Source organism: Mastomys coucha, unplaced genomic scaffold, assembly GCF_008632895.1.
Source record: "Mastomys coucha isolate ucsf_1 unplaced genomic scaffold, UCSF_Mcou_1 pScaffold1, whole genome shotgun sequence".
NCBI classification, from domain to species: Eukaryota; Metazoa; Chordata; class Mammalia; order Rodentia; family Muridae; genus Mastomys; species Mastomys coucha.
In genome coordinates, this window is record NW_022196891.1 from 28,939,077 (window position 1) to 28,954,543 (window position 15,467).

The following is a 15,467-nucleotide window of genomic DNA, read 5'->3' on the forward strand; positions in this document are numbered from 1 at the left end:
CATCTGATATTTTATGCGCTTTGTATGTTAACTCATTTAATCCTCATAATTCTCTACGTAGGATTATTATCACTTCCATTTTACACATAACGGGAAGGATTACATACCCATAAAGGTGGAGTCAGTTAGGATGACCTCTAGATTACTGCCATTATATCTGTACAGGGGAATCTTGACTTGCCCACCACATCTACAGTCGGATAAACACCTCCCACCCTACGCCCATTATTTACCATCAGCTGTTCTTCTCTGATTGATCTGTGTACATCAAGTCTGACAGAACTGTGGGGTACTCAGTCCATCTCTCTTGATAATTTTCCTGTGCCTTAATCGATGTTGTGTACACAGTAATACCGCAGGAAAAGGCTATCGTACCTTTTTCTGTGACGTACGGCATATTTTTAGAGACGTGAAATAATCTGCACGAAACTAAGTCAGACACATAGCAACTATTAGTACGCACACGCGCTCTGACCACGCCAAATAGCTGCAACACTCTGGCACTAGGGGCCGACCTTTCCCGCTTTCCTGCCTTAGAAAGAATTGCCCGGAACCTTTCTTGCAGAGTCTCAACCAGCTGCCGGGACAACCCAAGGAACACACAGCACTGTGAGTATTAGCGGGTTAGAGATATGCCTGAAATTTCTTGCTCACTTACGTGGTCCCGGAGAGAAAAGTTTTACAGTTTTGTCCTTTTTGTAGTTCCGACTGGCTATTACATTCTTTTACACCTCAATAATATTATAATTGGTTGATCACAAGAGCGTTTAATCTTTTTTTAAATTAGGGATAAACGTGGACAGCTACGTAAAACGAACAAGGAAGGCGGGGGAGGAAAGCGGAAGCCGCGGGGCCTTCTAAGTCCGAAAGTCTCCGGAGCTTGCGCCAAGCTCTTCGCGGCGCCCCCCTCTTAGACGCTGGGCTTCTGAGCGGGTGGGGGAGAAGGAACTGTTGCCGGTGCGGAGACCGGGCGGCCAGCGTCTGCAGGGATGAACCTCGAGTTGCTGGGTGAGGAGAGCTCGGCTGCGTCTTAGCAAACCCTTTGGTGCTGGGAAGGAGGGAACCTGGGCGGGAGGGACCGCAGGCTGCAACCTTAGAGACACTCTTCTGAGATGATAAATTGGGTGCTCATGATGTGGAGTTGCAGCGGGAGTAAGACCAGCTTCTGTCCGAGAAGAATGCATTACTTTTCTGAAACCGCTTTCAGATCAGTTGTGGAGTCATTGAGACACTTTTTGTCTGGGCTATAATTTCGAAGATCGCAGGTGCTAAAGTAACAGATCAGACAGGACCAGAGTTTTGGAAATGCAATCTAAGGAAGAGTGATCTAGGGTGGGTCAGTTGTGAAGACCTGTCAGGGGATCGGGTGCCTAGATAGGATAACTCTTACTGGAAAGGTGTTATTTAACCAGATTTTGTTTAAAGATAATAATAATTTTTAAAAAGTTGTGTGTGTGTGGTGGTGGTGGTGGTAAGAGTGTTGTAATTCGGCACTAAGTGGCATAGTTGGCATTTGGAGTCCAGTCATCTTGGCTGCCAGTTTAAGGTCCTTAACTACACAAGCAGTTGTTTTATTCTCTCTTTTTAAGAAATCATTGCCTCCTAATCCCTTATCCCCATTGGTCTTTTCTTCTGGCCTCCCATGAGGTAATGTTTAGCATAATGATTCTGTTTTCAAGAGCTTCTACATGACTTGGTTGCCTTTAATGGTCTGAGAAGGCATGGAGGGCTGCAAAGATAATTTTTAAAGTGTTCTTTGTCTTTATAGTGGCTTTTTGAAGCATGCATGCATGCACATGGATATAATACTGACAAAGTATGAAAGTATATGAAAGGCATGTCTGAAATAGAAGACACCGATGAGAAATTTTTTAATTTATTATTTTATGTGTGTGGGTGTTTTGTCTGTATGTATGACTATGCACCAGTGATATATGTGCCCGTTGTCCACAGAAGCCAGGAAAGTCAGATCCCCTGAAACTGGAGTTATTACTGGTTTTGAGCTACAATATGGGTGCTGGGAATCATACCTGGGACCGTTGGAAGAGCAGCCAGTGCTCTTAACCACTGAACCATCTCTGCAGCCTCTTAGTGAGATAATTTTTCTGCTTTGCCAAAATGTGGATATTGTAATAAAGAGATAACAGAGAGTTTAGATTGGTGCTGTTTATTTTGTGGAGACTCATGGATGCCAGGTTGGACGGTTTACTTCTTAAGGAAGATAGGGCAGATCCATCAACAACTTGGCTGGAGCACTGATTTATAAAGTTTTTCTGACAGTAATAATGCATAGTTGAATGTTGAGACAATATAAAAGCAGTCTATATATAAGACAATATAAAAGGCCACATTATATGAGTGATACGGAATGGGTGTGACTGGGCCACGGAAAGAAAGAACATTGGGGAGGCAGTGTTGGCAGGATTTGAGCACAGTGGTGATGAGAAAATGAACTACAAAATAATGGTGCTTGGTAATAAGATACAAGGACTTTTGAAAGGTAGCTTGGATCTGTTGGATATAGACTGAGAGCTTGGGAGACAAGTTTTGACTTATTATCACCATTCGTTTTGGCTTATTGAAACCCTGGGAATAGGTGTGAATAGGTGGAAGGGAAAAGATGAGAGGGGCAGAAAATTTTCAGGGACAAGATCTTTGGTTATTTACCTGGAGGGAAAAGGATGAGCAAATAATTATAAGTTACCTAACATATGCAGTGCTTCTAAAAGCTAGGCACATTTTCAGGTACCTTCCATATATTTCCCCAAGTGTAGCAGCCAGGAGAAGGATACAGGTTAGCAGTTCCTTCCAAAGACACCAGTTTCGTGTCAAGACAGCACTTGAGTCTGAAAACTTGAGAAAAGTCTGCTTCATTTCATCTCTGGGCAGCTTGTACTCCTTAGCAGCCTAAGATGAAGGTGATTTTAGGAGGGTGTTGGAGAAGTAGAGACCAAGAGAGGTGATCCTTGTTTATAAGAGGAAAAGAGAAAAGCTGTTAGCAGTGTGCATCATGGAGAAAGTTTTTTTTTTTTTTTGAATGATTCAGAAGGTTCATAAGGGGAACAGGAATTTTTAGTATTGGACGACTCAGCAATTAAAAAGAGGTCTGGATCTCCAAAGAGAAATCTCTTGTAGAAATTACTGAGTTTTAACATGAGAAAGTTAGTGATTGTATACAAGCAGGAAAAAGGAACAGAGGTGATATGATTGTGGAACTAGTTAGACAGTGAAGGACATCTGGCCAGGTAAAGGAAGCGAAGGGTAGGCTAGGATGTGGGATGTGCCACTCAGGTGGCTCTTAGACAGAATATCAATTTTACTTCTGTGACCATCTCACCACTTTTTGAGATGTTGCTGTGTAACAGGTGCGCGCACTGGAGATGAAAAATAACTAGGACGGTGCCTCTGGCATCCCTGGTCCTGTGCACTTAGGCAAGTGCTGTATCACCAGCTTGAGATGGTTTTCAAACTCATCTTTTCCTGTAACTCATAGTAAAAAAAAAATACATTTTATTTTTAAAATTTAATTTTCCACTTAGTGTATATGGAATTGTGTGTCGGAGTATATGTATAGGTTCACATGTAGATCAGAGGACAATTTTGGGCAGCCACTTCTCTCTCACCATGTGGGTTCTGGAGCTCTAACTCAGGTTCTTAGACTTGGCAGTAAGCATCCTTAGCCACTGAGCCATCTCACTGGCCCAAGAAATAAACTATCACAACCCCTATGTATGTACATGTGTAGTTAGACTATTTCTGGCATGGGCGTGTCGATGATGTAAGCCTATGTTTGTGTGCATGTAGTGATGTATGGTCCTTTGTCAGTCTTTGCTCTTTTCCTTTGAGGCAAAGTCTTTTTAATCACCCTGGAGCTCATGTTTTTCAGTTAGACTGGTAGCCAGCAAACTCCTTTCTATCTCTGCCCTCTTTAGTGCTGGGTTTACTAGCCTGTTCGGGGCGGTGCTGGGCTTCTGTGCATGCCGGAATCTGAACTCCAGGTTCATGCTCTACAGCAAGTGCTTCTAACCACTGAGCCATCTCTCCAGCCCTAGAGCTCTTTGAAATGATATTTAATCCTTTTGTTCATTATCTTCTGATATTTCCTGCCCTAATCTATTTTCTTTTTAAAACTTGTTTTTCACAGGCTATGGTGATTTATTCATTTTCAGTAGATTGAATTGTACCATCTGAAAACAATACGATACTGCTTTTTGTCCTCAATAAAAAACACAAACAGGAAAAGAGAAACAATTCTGTATAATACAGAGTTACAATATATCATTACAGTGTGGGGGAGCCATAGGAAAGCAGTTAGTGCCGCTCTCTTGATGGGATTGATGTAATATTTGGGGAAATTTTACAGAGGTACTGAGATGGAGATGCCAAGCTACCAACCAACAAAAAGAGTAGATCTGTGAAGCACACATTCCTTGGCATGAATGAGCTTACGGCTGAGCACATACATGAAGGAATGTGTACAGGAAATAGTGTGTTTTACAGCTGGTACTCAGGGCGTAAGTGCTGATAGTACAAAGACAAAATCCAAAATGAAAAGTACTGGCCAGGGCCGGGCTGAGCTTGCTTGTCAAAGTTATGCATTTTGTTCAGCAGAGGGTTTTGAGGAGTGAGTGCTATTGTACAGTTGTGGGTGGAGTTAGACCTGAAGTTGTTTGAAAGATTGATCTAGGGAGGCAAGACTAGGCCCAAGGCAGTGTAACAGGTGTGGTCATGTTAGACGAGTGGAGTGGTATATGGTATCTAGACACCCTACAAATTGAATTTCTCTGAAAGAAATACTGACAGAGCTATCACCTGTTAAAGGCAGCAGAATGGTCTAGATAGACCAGCTGCTATGGTTCCAAGCTGGTATGAAAGGGAGGGATTTGTTGGCAATTAGAAAACAAATAGGACTATTGAGAGAAGTTCCTGACAGCCAAATCTTGAAGGAGATGAAGACTGTACTCCACGTGACAGGAGATGCCCGGACTGCTTGCTCCAAGGCCATTTGAAGCTAGGATCCCACAGGAGAAGGCCTGAGGAGGTGCTTGAAGAAGTGGATGACTAAAAAGCTAACTGAACTCAGATTCTAAAAAAGCAGGTACAGAGAGGGTCCATAGTGCAAGGTGGAGATATGAAGGGAGCACACAGTTTTAAGGACAGAGGGAGGAAAGCTAATGCAATTGAAGCCAAGATTGTAATAGTAAGGGGACAAGAAAAGGTGTCAGTGTTTCATGAGAACAAAGAAGTCTTGAGGGCTGGAAGGAACAACAGTTATTCATTCAGTACTCTGATAAATAACCTGTGTGTACACACTGTGAATTTTATAAGGAAAAGCTAACTAGATGGTGAAATTCTTTCTTTTTCTTTGGTTCTATGGCAAATGGACAGTGTTTTAGAACTAGCAGAATAAAGTGAATAGTGGTTGTTGCCAGAAAAGTTTTCGTTAGGTAAAGAATCTAGGTAGGCTTCTTAGCTCACATTGCTAATTGTTGGCCCCCCAAAAGAGCTTGTGAATGATATCACTGTTGATGATCCTGGAGGATTTGAGGAAAGTGAAACATTAGCTTTGTTAAAAAGGACATGGGTACACTTAAAAAAAAAAAAAAAAAAAGATTTATGTGAGTACACTGTAGCTGTTTCCAGATGCACCAGAAGAGGGCATCAGATCCCTTTACAGATGATTGTGAGCCAATCATCTCCCAGGGTTGCTGGGAATTGAACTCAGGACCTCTGGAAGAGCAGTCAGTGCTCTTATCTGCTGAGCCATTCCCCGCCCCCCTTCTCCTCCTCCCCTGTGAGTGCACTTTGACTTTCAGGAAAAAAAAAACAAAAAAAAAACAAAAAAAAACCAAAAAACAAAAAAACAGGTGTGGTTTGTAAATTAGAGTAGTTAGTTAGCCAGGCAGTGGTGGGGCACACCTTTAATCCCAGCATTTAGGAGGCAGAAGCAGGTGGATTTCTGAGTTCAAGGCCAGCCTGGTCTACAGAGTGAGTTCCAGGACAGCCAGGGCTATATAAGAGCAACCCTGTCTTGAAAAACAAAACAAAAAAAAAACAAACAAAAAAAGTAGTTAGTGACCTTCCAGGCAAATCCAGGCAAGAGTCTAGGAGTTACATTTTAGATACAGGCATTGTTTCTGGATCAGGTCAGGGTCTTTCTTTCTTTCTTTCTTTCTTTCTTTCTTTCTTTCTTTCTTTTTTTTAACTGTCTGGCTTTCATCTATAAAAATGAAGTGTGGTAATGCCTATTTAGTAGTGAGTTGAGAGCATTGACTAAGGTAAAATGTAGAATTTATAGTAGCCCACTCTGGCTTGAACCCTACATACAGCTCAGGCCACCCTCAGACTCAGGACTGTCTCTGTCTCCCAAGTGCTGGGATCATGTAAAGATGTTCATCCCTTTCTTAATGAATTTAAGAGTTTTGTTTTGTGATTAAACATTTTATGTGTAAATGGTGCGTGTTCCTGTCTGTGTGTGTACGAGTTCACGTCTGCAGTGTGAGCAGAGGCCAGAGGTTGATGTTGGGCATCTTCCTCTTCCTTTTGACGTGGGGTCTGCCACTGAACCTGGAGGTCTCTGATTGGCTAGAGTATCTGGCCAGTAGCAGGCATCTGCCAGTCCTGTTCCCCTGTATATACACCAGGCCTTTTACCCTTTACATGGATTTTGAGGCTCTGAACCTCAGTCTCTAGCCAAATGGTTTTAAAAACTTACATTAAAAATACATGTGTTGGAGGAAAAGGGGGGTTGGAGAGATGGCCCAGTGGTTAAGAGCACTGACTGCTTTCAGAGGTCCTGAGTTCAATTCCCATCAACCATGTGGTGGCTCACAACCATCTGTAATGGGATCCTATGTTCTTTTGGTGTATCTGAATATACCTACAGTGTACTCACATACATTAAATACATAAATAAATAAATCTTTTAAAAAATACATGCATGTGTAGATGTGTGGAGGTCAAAGAACAACTTGTGGGATCTGGTTTTCTCCTACTTTATTTATAGGTTCTGGGGAATCAAACTCAGGGCTGCAGGCTTGACTCTCAGCCCCTTTCCCTGCAGAGCCATCTTACTGGCCCTGAACTTTGTCTTTTTATGTTTGAGTGAGTGTGCGTTTTTGTTTATTTCTCAACCATGGGAATGTAGTCTATTGATTGGGAAAGAAACTCCAGCTGTATTAGTAAGTGAAAGAAGCTAGTCACTTTGTAATGTCTGTAGTATTTTCCTCTCCGGGTAGTGCTCCGTGCTACCCTGCAAGTACTTAGCAACCGCCTCAACCATGCACATCTATGGGACACATGTCTACTTTAGTCATTTTAAAAACGGTATTCAAGAACACTTTCTTGATACAGTTCAGCATTTGCATCTATTCCCTTCTTTATAATTGTGTGTATTAGAAGAGATCGGCTGGGGGTGTTTGTCAAGTAGGAATATGACAAAAAAAATAGGATAGACTTTGAGGACAGCTGTTGATTCTGCATTCTAGTGGCTGAGTGTTCTGAACTCACAGTTTTAGAGTTCTAACGCTTGAGATCTAGAGGCTTATGACTGCAAAGCTCAGGGCCAGAGGCTTGCTATTCAGGTCCGTAAGCAGAGGCTCGAGGTAGGCTCACCTTGCCAGCACACCAGCTCATGTTGTTATTCGACTGCGGCACCAGGAACACTTTCCTGCATGTTTATGAAATGACAGAAGAGAAAAGGCAAATGCCATCTGCCTATGGTGATGAGTAGGGTGACCCATGAAGCCCCTAAGCACGTGTCGGCCCCCCACCCCCACTTGGCCAGTGCTGCTGTGTGCGGTTGGTGGGCTGTGTGGGCCTTTGTATATGGATATGTTTCATCTCCTTTCTTTCTTTGCCTTGTTGCAGAGTCCTTTGGGCAGAACTATCCAGAGGTGAGTTTAGTTCTGTTGTAATATGTGGGAAATGGTGACTGCCTTTTATTTTTTGGTGACTAATTAAATCTCTCTCTCACACACACATTGCTATGCTATGGTAAAAATGGAGTGTTTAACTTTGAGGTAATGTACAAGTTTGGCTGGAAATCTCACAGGAATTTTTTAAATCTTAAGGTCCACTTTTTTTTAAATAAAAGGAAAAAATATTCACAACTTAAACTGAAGGACTTTTTAAACCAACAGTACCATCATCTATACAGGAACTTTTTTGTGAATGCTTTTCAAGTTTTGATAAGTGTATTTACATTGTAATAATGACCACTGTGTAACTGAGCACCTGTAACATTTCCTGTGCTTCTTTATGATGTTGTGGGTATTTTTTAAGGCCTGACACTGATGTAAAATAATGTAATTTTCTTAATGTCAGACATACAGGCTATTTCATAGCTTTTACAATTTCCTGTAATCAAAGAACTCTTCTAGTAACTTCTGTAACACTGTCCATGGACGGCAAAGTGCGGACAGCCATTATACCCATTTGAATAAGAGATTGATGATGTCTGTTTCCAAAAAAGTTTTGGCTCACTTTTATAATGATTTGTTCATGTTAGCCAATTTAAAAGGTGTCTGAACACTTAGAGAGATCATGTCTGTATGCGTTGCCCTTTATGACTGAGAACCCTTGTGTCTCTTTCTTTCTTTGTCTTCTAGGAAGCTGATGGAACGTTGGATTGCATCAGCATGGCCCTGACTTGCACCTTTAACAGGTGGGGCACACTGCTTGCCGTTGGCTGTAACGATGGCCGAATTGTTATTTGGGATTTCTTGACAAGAGGCATTGCTAAAATAATTAGTGCACACATCCATCCAGTCTGTTCTTTGTGGTAAGGAATTTTGATTTGATTTAATTTACTTTTGTGTGTGTGTGTGTGTGTGTGTGTGTGTGTGTGTGTGTGTGTGTGTGGTATTGGAGATTGAGCCCAGGATCATATGCACTGTGGGCAAACATTTTACTAATGAGTTACATAAATACCTCCAGTCCTGTGCTTCTTTTCCTTTTTTCTTTTTTATGTGCATATGTATAAGTATGTTGATATGTGTGTGGCCTCATGTGTATGTGTGTATGTATGCCTATGTGCTTAAGGGCCCCGGTGTTAATTGCATGTGTTGTGGATAGAACTGGTGAGAAAGGTACACCAGTTTTCTGTGTATAGACTTGAACTTAGACCCTCAGAGTTACACCCTTAGGTTGTTTCTACCATCATTTGTCCCCAGAGTCTAGAATCTAGGAATAAATGCCTCGTCTCTGATACAAGTGATTATCATCAATATTTCTGAACCTGCCTTTTATGCCAGGCATTGGCTTAAGAACTTTACATATATTAACTCTAATTCTCTCTTTTTTTTTTTTAAAGATTTATTTATTATTGTAAATGAGTACACTGTAGCTGTCTTCAGACCACCAGAGGAGGGCGTCAGATCTCATCATGGGTGGTTGTGAGCCACCATGTGGTTGCTGGGATTTGAACTCACAACCTTCAGAAGAGCAATCGGTGCTCTTCCCAGCTGAGCCATCTCACCAGCCCCCAACTCTAATTCTCTTAATAGATATTCTCTATAAGCGAAGACTTTATCCTTCCTGTCATAGATGAAGAATTGAAGCCCAGAAAAGCCACATACTTCCCTAAGATCATACAGCTAGAAGGTAGTAATGTCTAGGCTTGAGAAGAAGTCTGATTTCCGAGCTTGTATTCTTCTTGGCACAGTTTGGGCTAATATTCCTTAGGGTTTCCTTTATGTTCCTTTTATATTCCTTTCTCTGATTTCTGCCTTCTTGTGGGGTACTTGAAAAAATTTAGGGTTTTGTATTGATTGAGAAAGTGTTTCTTTGTGTACCTTCTAGTGGTTACTAGATACAATGTTACTTACCTGCTTTACTGCAGTACCCAGGGTTGGCTCTGCAGCAGCTCAGATGAAGTACAGTGTCCTCACTTTCTTTCCTTGTGCTGCCTCCCTGTCTAAAATGGAATTAGTTCACACATTTCATCTGTGTACACTGTAATCGGCACAAACAAACCTAGCATATAGTGATGATTTTATCTTTTTCTTTCTGTTTAGAGACTGCTTTAACCTCTTTGTTGTTTTTTGAGACAGTCTTTCTGTATAGCCCTGTCTGTCCTGGAACTCACTATGTAGACTGGTTTTCAACTCATAGAGATCCTCCTGTCTCTCTGCCTCAGGAGTACTGGGATTAAAGGCATGTGCCACAATGCCTGATTCTTGATCTTTGTAGTTTTTTATGAGAAATTCTCTTATGTCATGGTTTTATCTATAGATGGGGTGCCATTTTCCCTTTTTTTTTTTTAAAGATTTATTTTATTTATTTTATGTGTATGAGTACACTGTAGCTGTACAGATGGCCATGAGCTATCATGTGTGTAGCTGCTGGGAATTGAACTCAGGACCTCTACCGGCCCACACGCACTCACGCTCCGGCCCCGCTTGCTCTGGCGTAATTCACTGTGGCTGTCTTCAGACACACCAGAAGAGGGTGTCAGATCTCATTATGGGTGGTTGTGAGCCACCATGTGGTTGCTGGGATTTGAACTCAGGACCTTCGGAAGAGCAGTCAGTTCTCTTACCCGCTGAGCCATCTCACCAGCCCTTTTTTTTTTGGTTTTTCAAGACAGGGTTTCTCTGTATAGCCCTGGCTGTCCTGGAACTCACTTTGTAGACCAGCCTGGCCTCGAACTCAGAAATCTACCTGCCTCTGCCTTCCAAGTGCTGGGATTAAAGTCATGCGCTACCACTGCCCAGCGGGTGTCATTTTCCTTTTACCACCTTTTAAATTTTGTCTTGGTTTTGCTTTTCCAAACAGGGTTTCTCTGTAGCCCTGTCTGTCTTGAAACTCACTCTGTATACCAGGGTGCCCTCAAACTCAAAGATCTGCCTGCCTTTGCCTCCTGAGTGCTGGGATTAAAGGCATGTGCTCTCACTACCCTGCCCTAGTTCCACTTTTAAGATTTAAGATTTATGTTTCTGCATTCAACATAATTTGTGTTTTGGAATTTTTAATTTTTATTTTACTATTTTTTTGATGTTATAGCTACATCATTTACCCCTTCTCATTCTTACTTCCAAACCCTTCCATGTATCCCTCTCCCTTGCTTTCTTTAAAATTCATAGCCTCTTTTTAAAAATATTTGTAGGGCTGGAGAGATGGCTCAGTGATTAAGAGCCTGACTGCTCTTCCAGAGGTCCTGAGTTCAATTCCCAGCAACCACATGGTGGCTCACAACCATCTGTAATGGGATCCAATGCCCTCTTCTGGTGTGTCTAAAGAGAGCTACAGTGTACTCATAATAAATAAATCTTTAAAAGGAAAAAGAAAAAAGAAAAGAAAAACCAATAAAAGGTTTTAAAAAAAAAATGTAGGTGGGGGTTATATTGGTTTAGTAAAGAGGCAATTGTATGTTCTCATCCAAGATCTATGACTTCTCTATTTCTGGGTAGTTGGCTAGGTTTCCAAAACCAGGCATGATGTCCTTCTTGTTGAGCAAGCTTTAGTCCAATTAGAGAGCTGTTGGTTACTGCCGAGGTGTGCATGCCGTTACTTTATCTTTAGGGTAATCATGCTGGTTGTTGTGGTTCCTGGTGCCATAGCTGGGTGGGACAGTTGGCTACTGCCCTCCTTGGGAAGCTTGCATGGTGCTTCCTGGTATGGTGAAAGCCAATCCTAAGGAGGTTTTCAAATCAGCTCTAACCGTGGGCGGACCTCTGTGCCTTATGTCTGAAGTACATGGCCTTTTCACCTGTAGGAACTTCCTTCCATCTCTGGGGGTTGGGGGGGGGGTAACCAAGGACAATAGCTATATTATTTTGGGAGTCTTTTGGGTAGCCCTGACCAGCAACTCAAAAGAGGATTTCTCATGACTGCTGTTGATGTATGCTCACTGGCCTTATACCTGTTATGGATGACCTTGAACGTCTCATTCTAATCCTCCTTATCTCCAGAGTGGTGAGATTACAAGTGTGTGTCCCAGTTCCAGGTTTTCTGTAGTACTAGGAATGGAACTTAGGGCCTCTTGCATGCTAAGCAGTAGCTCTACCAGTGAAGCCATGCCCTCAGCTGGAATGGTTTCCTTGGCTTGCACTGTGTGGTTTCAGTCACCTGTTTTAGTCGGTAGGTTTTATATGTTTTGTTATATTTGGAGAAATTTAGCTGTTATTTCTTCAAATATTTTAAAGGTACAATCTATTCTTTGTAGGACTCTGACACAGATATCAGATTATTTCTTGTCTCTCAGATCCCTGAGAGAGACTGGGTCCCTTCCCCTCACTTAAATGTTTTTAATCTCTTATTCACATTGAGTAACTTTTATTCTTTCAATTTGCTGGTTCTTTCTTCTCTTTCTCCAGCTCGATTGACTGCTGGATTCCTCTATTAAACTATTACTCTGAGTTATCATATTTTCAGTTCCAGCGTTCCCTTAAGTGTTTTCTTTACACCTTTGCAGAAGCTGCTGGTAGGGTTGGAAGTGGAGACTCTCCAGGGGTCCTGCTGACATCCTAGCTCAGAAGGACAAGAAGGCCCTGAGCCTTCCTTTGGTTTGGCCTCCACAGGCACTGTGGTAGTGAGCACTCGCTAAGGAAGCCATTTCTACTCAGTTGTGCCCCATTAGAGCTAGGTCAGGTAGAAGTCTAGCTGTCTGCTGCTGCCGGTAAGGGCAGAGTAGATGCAGGGTTTTCTGTGGGATTTGACTGGAGTGGAGGATTTTTTTAAACATTCACATAGATTCTCTCTCTCTCCCTTGATTGTCCTTTCCTGATCCCTCACCTTGAGAGAGCAAGGTCTTCTTGGGTAGGGGGAAGAGGAGGATTGTGTGTAACCCTTGGCATTATCCAGGTGGTAGGTTCTCCACCCAGGCCAGGAGGAGGCCAGCAGGAACTTCAGGAGCTTAAGTCTACCTTCTCCCCCCACCCCCAATTTTTAAAAAAGTTATTTATTTACATCCAAAAGGCTGTCCCCTTTCTCAGTACCCCCTCACAGAGTACCTCCCTCTGCCCTCTCCCCTTCTCTGAGAGGGTGCATCCTCTCTCCCCCCTCCACAATATCCCCTAACCCTGGCACATCAAGTCTCTGAAGGATTAGGCACATCCTCTCCCACTGAGGCCAGATAAGACAGCCTGTCGGAGAACAGGATACCAAAGTCAGGCTCCAGCTTTAGGGAGAGCCTCTCCTCTAGTTGTTGAGGCCACATGAAGTCCGCCTCTCAGTCTTTAACAGGAAAGGATTATTTGTTTCTTGATTTCTATTGTTTTTGCCTTTAAGATAGTCTCTCTCTGTAGCCCTCGGACTCTGGCTCCTCCTTCCCTGCCTCCTGAGTATTGGGATTGTAGGGTAGAAGTCTAGCTGTCCAGACTTTGCTGACAACAATAGTATATTTGTCTTTTTTGTGTTGTTGATGCTGTGAGGGAATAGCTCCTGGAGACTGAGACGCTCTTCATCTCTGAAGTCCGCCTCAAGCCCTTTTTGTGCTTCATGGTCTTAAAAGTCAACTGATTTGAGGACTTACCAAGATATTCATATGTTACTTCATGGTACTAACTGTAGTGCTGCTTTGAAGTAGTAACATTACTGTTTGTAAAGATAGTACAAGAACCAGGCATGATGGCGCATACCTGTAATCCCAGTACTTGGGAAATAAAGGCAGGAGAATGAGTTCAAGGTCAGTCTGGGTATGTACTGAGAGTCTTTGTCTCAGGAAAGGGACAAAAATAAAAAAGAAAGTGAAATGTTTATTGATTAGTTGAGAAAGTTTGATATAGATTTGATTGTATTTTTAAAAATGTTGACCTGTGCAATTAGGTCAACATTTTATCCATAGTAATGGTATGAATACTTTACCTTATACCATGTGCTAAATCCACCTCTGTTTTTTCCCCTAGTTGGAGCCGAGATGGTCATAAGCTCGTGAGTGCTTCTACCGATAACATAGTGTCACAGTGGGATGTCCTTTCAGGAGATTGCGACCAGAGGTTTCGATTCCCTTCACCCATCTTAAAAGTCCAATATCATCCTCGAGATCAGTATGTTTAAGATATTCTTTGCCTAGGGCCGGGTCTCACTTCTGAGGGGATTAGCTCTGGGCTGTAATATCTTCAGGTTAAGGTTTTAAGAGGCGAACACAGCACCTTTTCAAGCCTATATAAAATCATCTTCTGTCTAGGTTGGTTCTACTGAATGCATTGTAAGGAGTTTGTAACTGATCATTAGTAAGACTTTGGAAATGACCAAAGGTGGGAATAATGTGATAAGGGGCCCTGCCCTTCATTCTTCAGACTCCTTTAGAATGGAGAAACAGTTTCTAATTAAGACTGCATTTAAGGAAAGTTATCCAGTATTCCATTATGCAGACACAGCTTTCATTTCTCGGGGATCTCCCATAATCTATCTGTGAGTATGATGCTCATCATATGTGCCTCAGGCCTGGGCCATATTTGATACATATACATATGTTAACATAGTTAAAAATCAGTATTTTGTCTTTAATTTATTAAGTACTTACTGGTTTGCCAAATATTTTTAATGACCAGCCTTCATTTGTCAAGATAGCCTCTCATACTTTGAGTCTGTTATAAGATGTGTAGGTTGTATGTGTTTTCACAATTTCATGTTTGTTGAAGCTGGGAGAGCCAGTGAGGAAAGTGGTCAGGGATTAGGGAGGAAGGACAGGGACTCAATCTGCTGATACCAAAGCAATAGCCAATATGTGTTCATATTTTTAAACAGGAACAAGGTTCTCGTGTGTCCCATGAAATCTGCTCCTGTCATGTTGACCCTTTCAGATTCCAAACATGTTGTTCTCCCGGTAGACGATGACTCGGATTTGAATGTGGTGGCATCTTTTGATAGGCGAGGGGAATATATTTATACAGGAAATGCAAAAGGCAAGGTAAGCTATGAGCTTAGTGAGGAAAGGCTGGGTGTCTGCCTTGGCTATTGTTTTCTCTTTCTGCTTTAAGTTTCTGTTCTCCCTGGAACAGTCTTTCACCTGAAATGTAGCTAAGTTTTCTTTCATGCCTTGTTAATAATTCCTGCATTTGAATTAGAGTAGACAGATTATTTGATTTAAATAAAGATGGAGACAGTGGTAGCTTGTCTTATAATTCTTTCAGCACTTGGGGAGCACAGACAGGAGGATTACTCCAAGTTTGAGGACTGCCTAAACTAAATAGTAAGGTCCAGGCTGGTTTGGACCTACATAGCAAGACTTATCTCAAGAAACTAAGAAAGAAAAAAAGGCTGGGCGATAGCTTAGTTGTAAAGTGCTTGTTGTGTGCATGTGAGTCTGTGAGTTTAATCCCCAGCACCAGAAAAATGCAAAGGGAAGGGCAGAAGGTTGTTTGTTTGTTTGTTTGTTTTTCCATTGTTTTGGGACAAGGTTTCTCTGTATAGCCCTGGCTGTCCTGGAACTCACTTTGTAGACCAGGCTGGCCTAGAACTCAAGAAATCCATCTGCCTCTGCCTCCCAAGTACTGGGATTAAAGGGATGCACACCACCACCA

At 42.1% G+C, this 15,467-nt stretch overlaps 1 protein-coding gene across 2 annotated transcripts in view; it reads left to right on the forward strand.

The window, feature by feature from the left end:
* The first annotated feature begins 839 nt into the window (after window positions 1–839).
* Window positions 840–15,467, forward strand: part of Rbbp5 (RB binding protein 5, histone lysine methyltransferase complex subunit) — a 30,255-nt gene continuing 15,627 nt past the window's right edge. For both annotated transcript variants that reach the window (XM_031382321.1, XM_031382327.1), the window contains exons 1-5: window positions 840–1,008; window positions 7,870–7,895; window positions 8,610–8,782; window positions 13,848–13,988; window positions 14,692–14,854. In XM_031382321.1, the coding sequence (XP_031238181.1) occupies window positions 990–1,008; window positions 7,870–7,895; window positions 8,610–8,782; window positions 13,848–13,988; window positions 14,692–14,854 (522 nt within the window). In that variant the 5' untranslated portion in view covers window positions 840–989. The remainder of the gene's footprint in view (window positions 1,009–7,869; window positions 7,896–8,609; window positions 8,783–13,847; window positions 13,989–14,691; window positions 14,855–15,467) is intronic.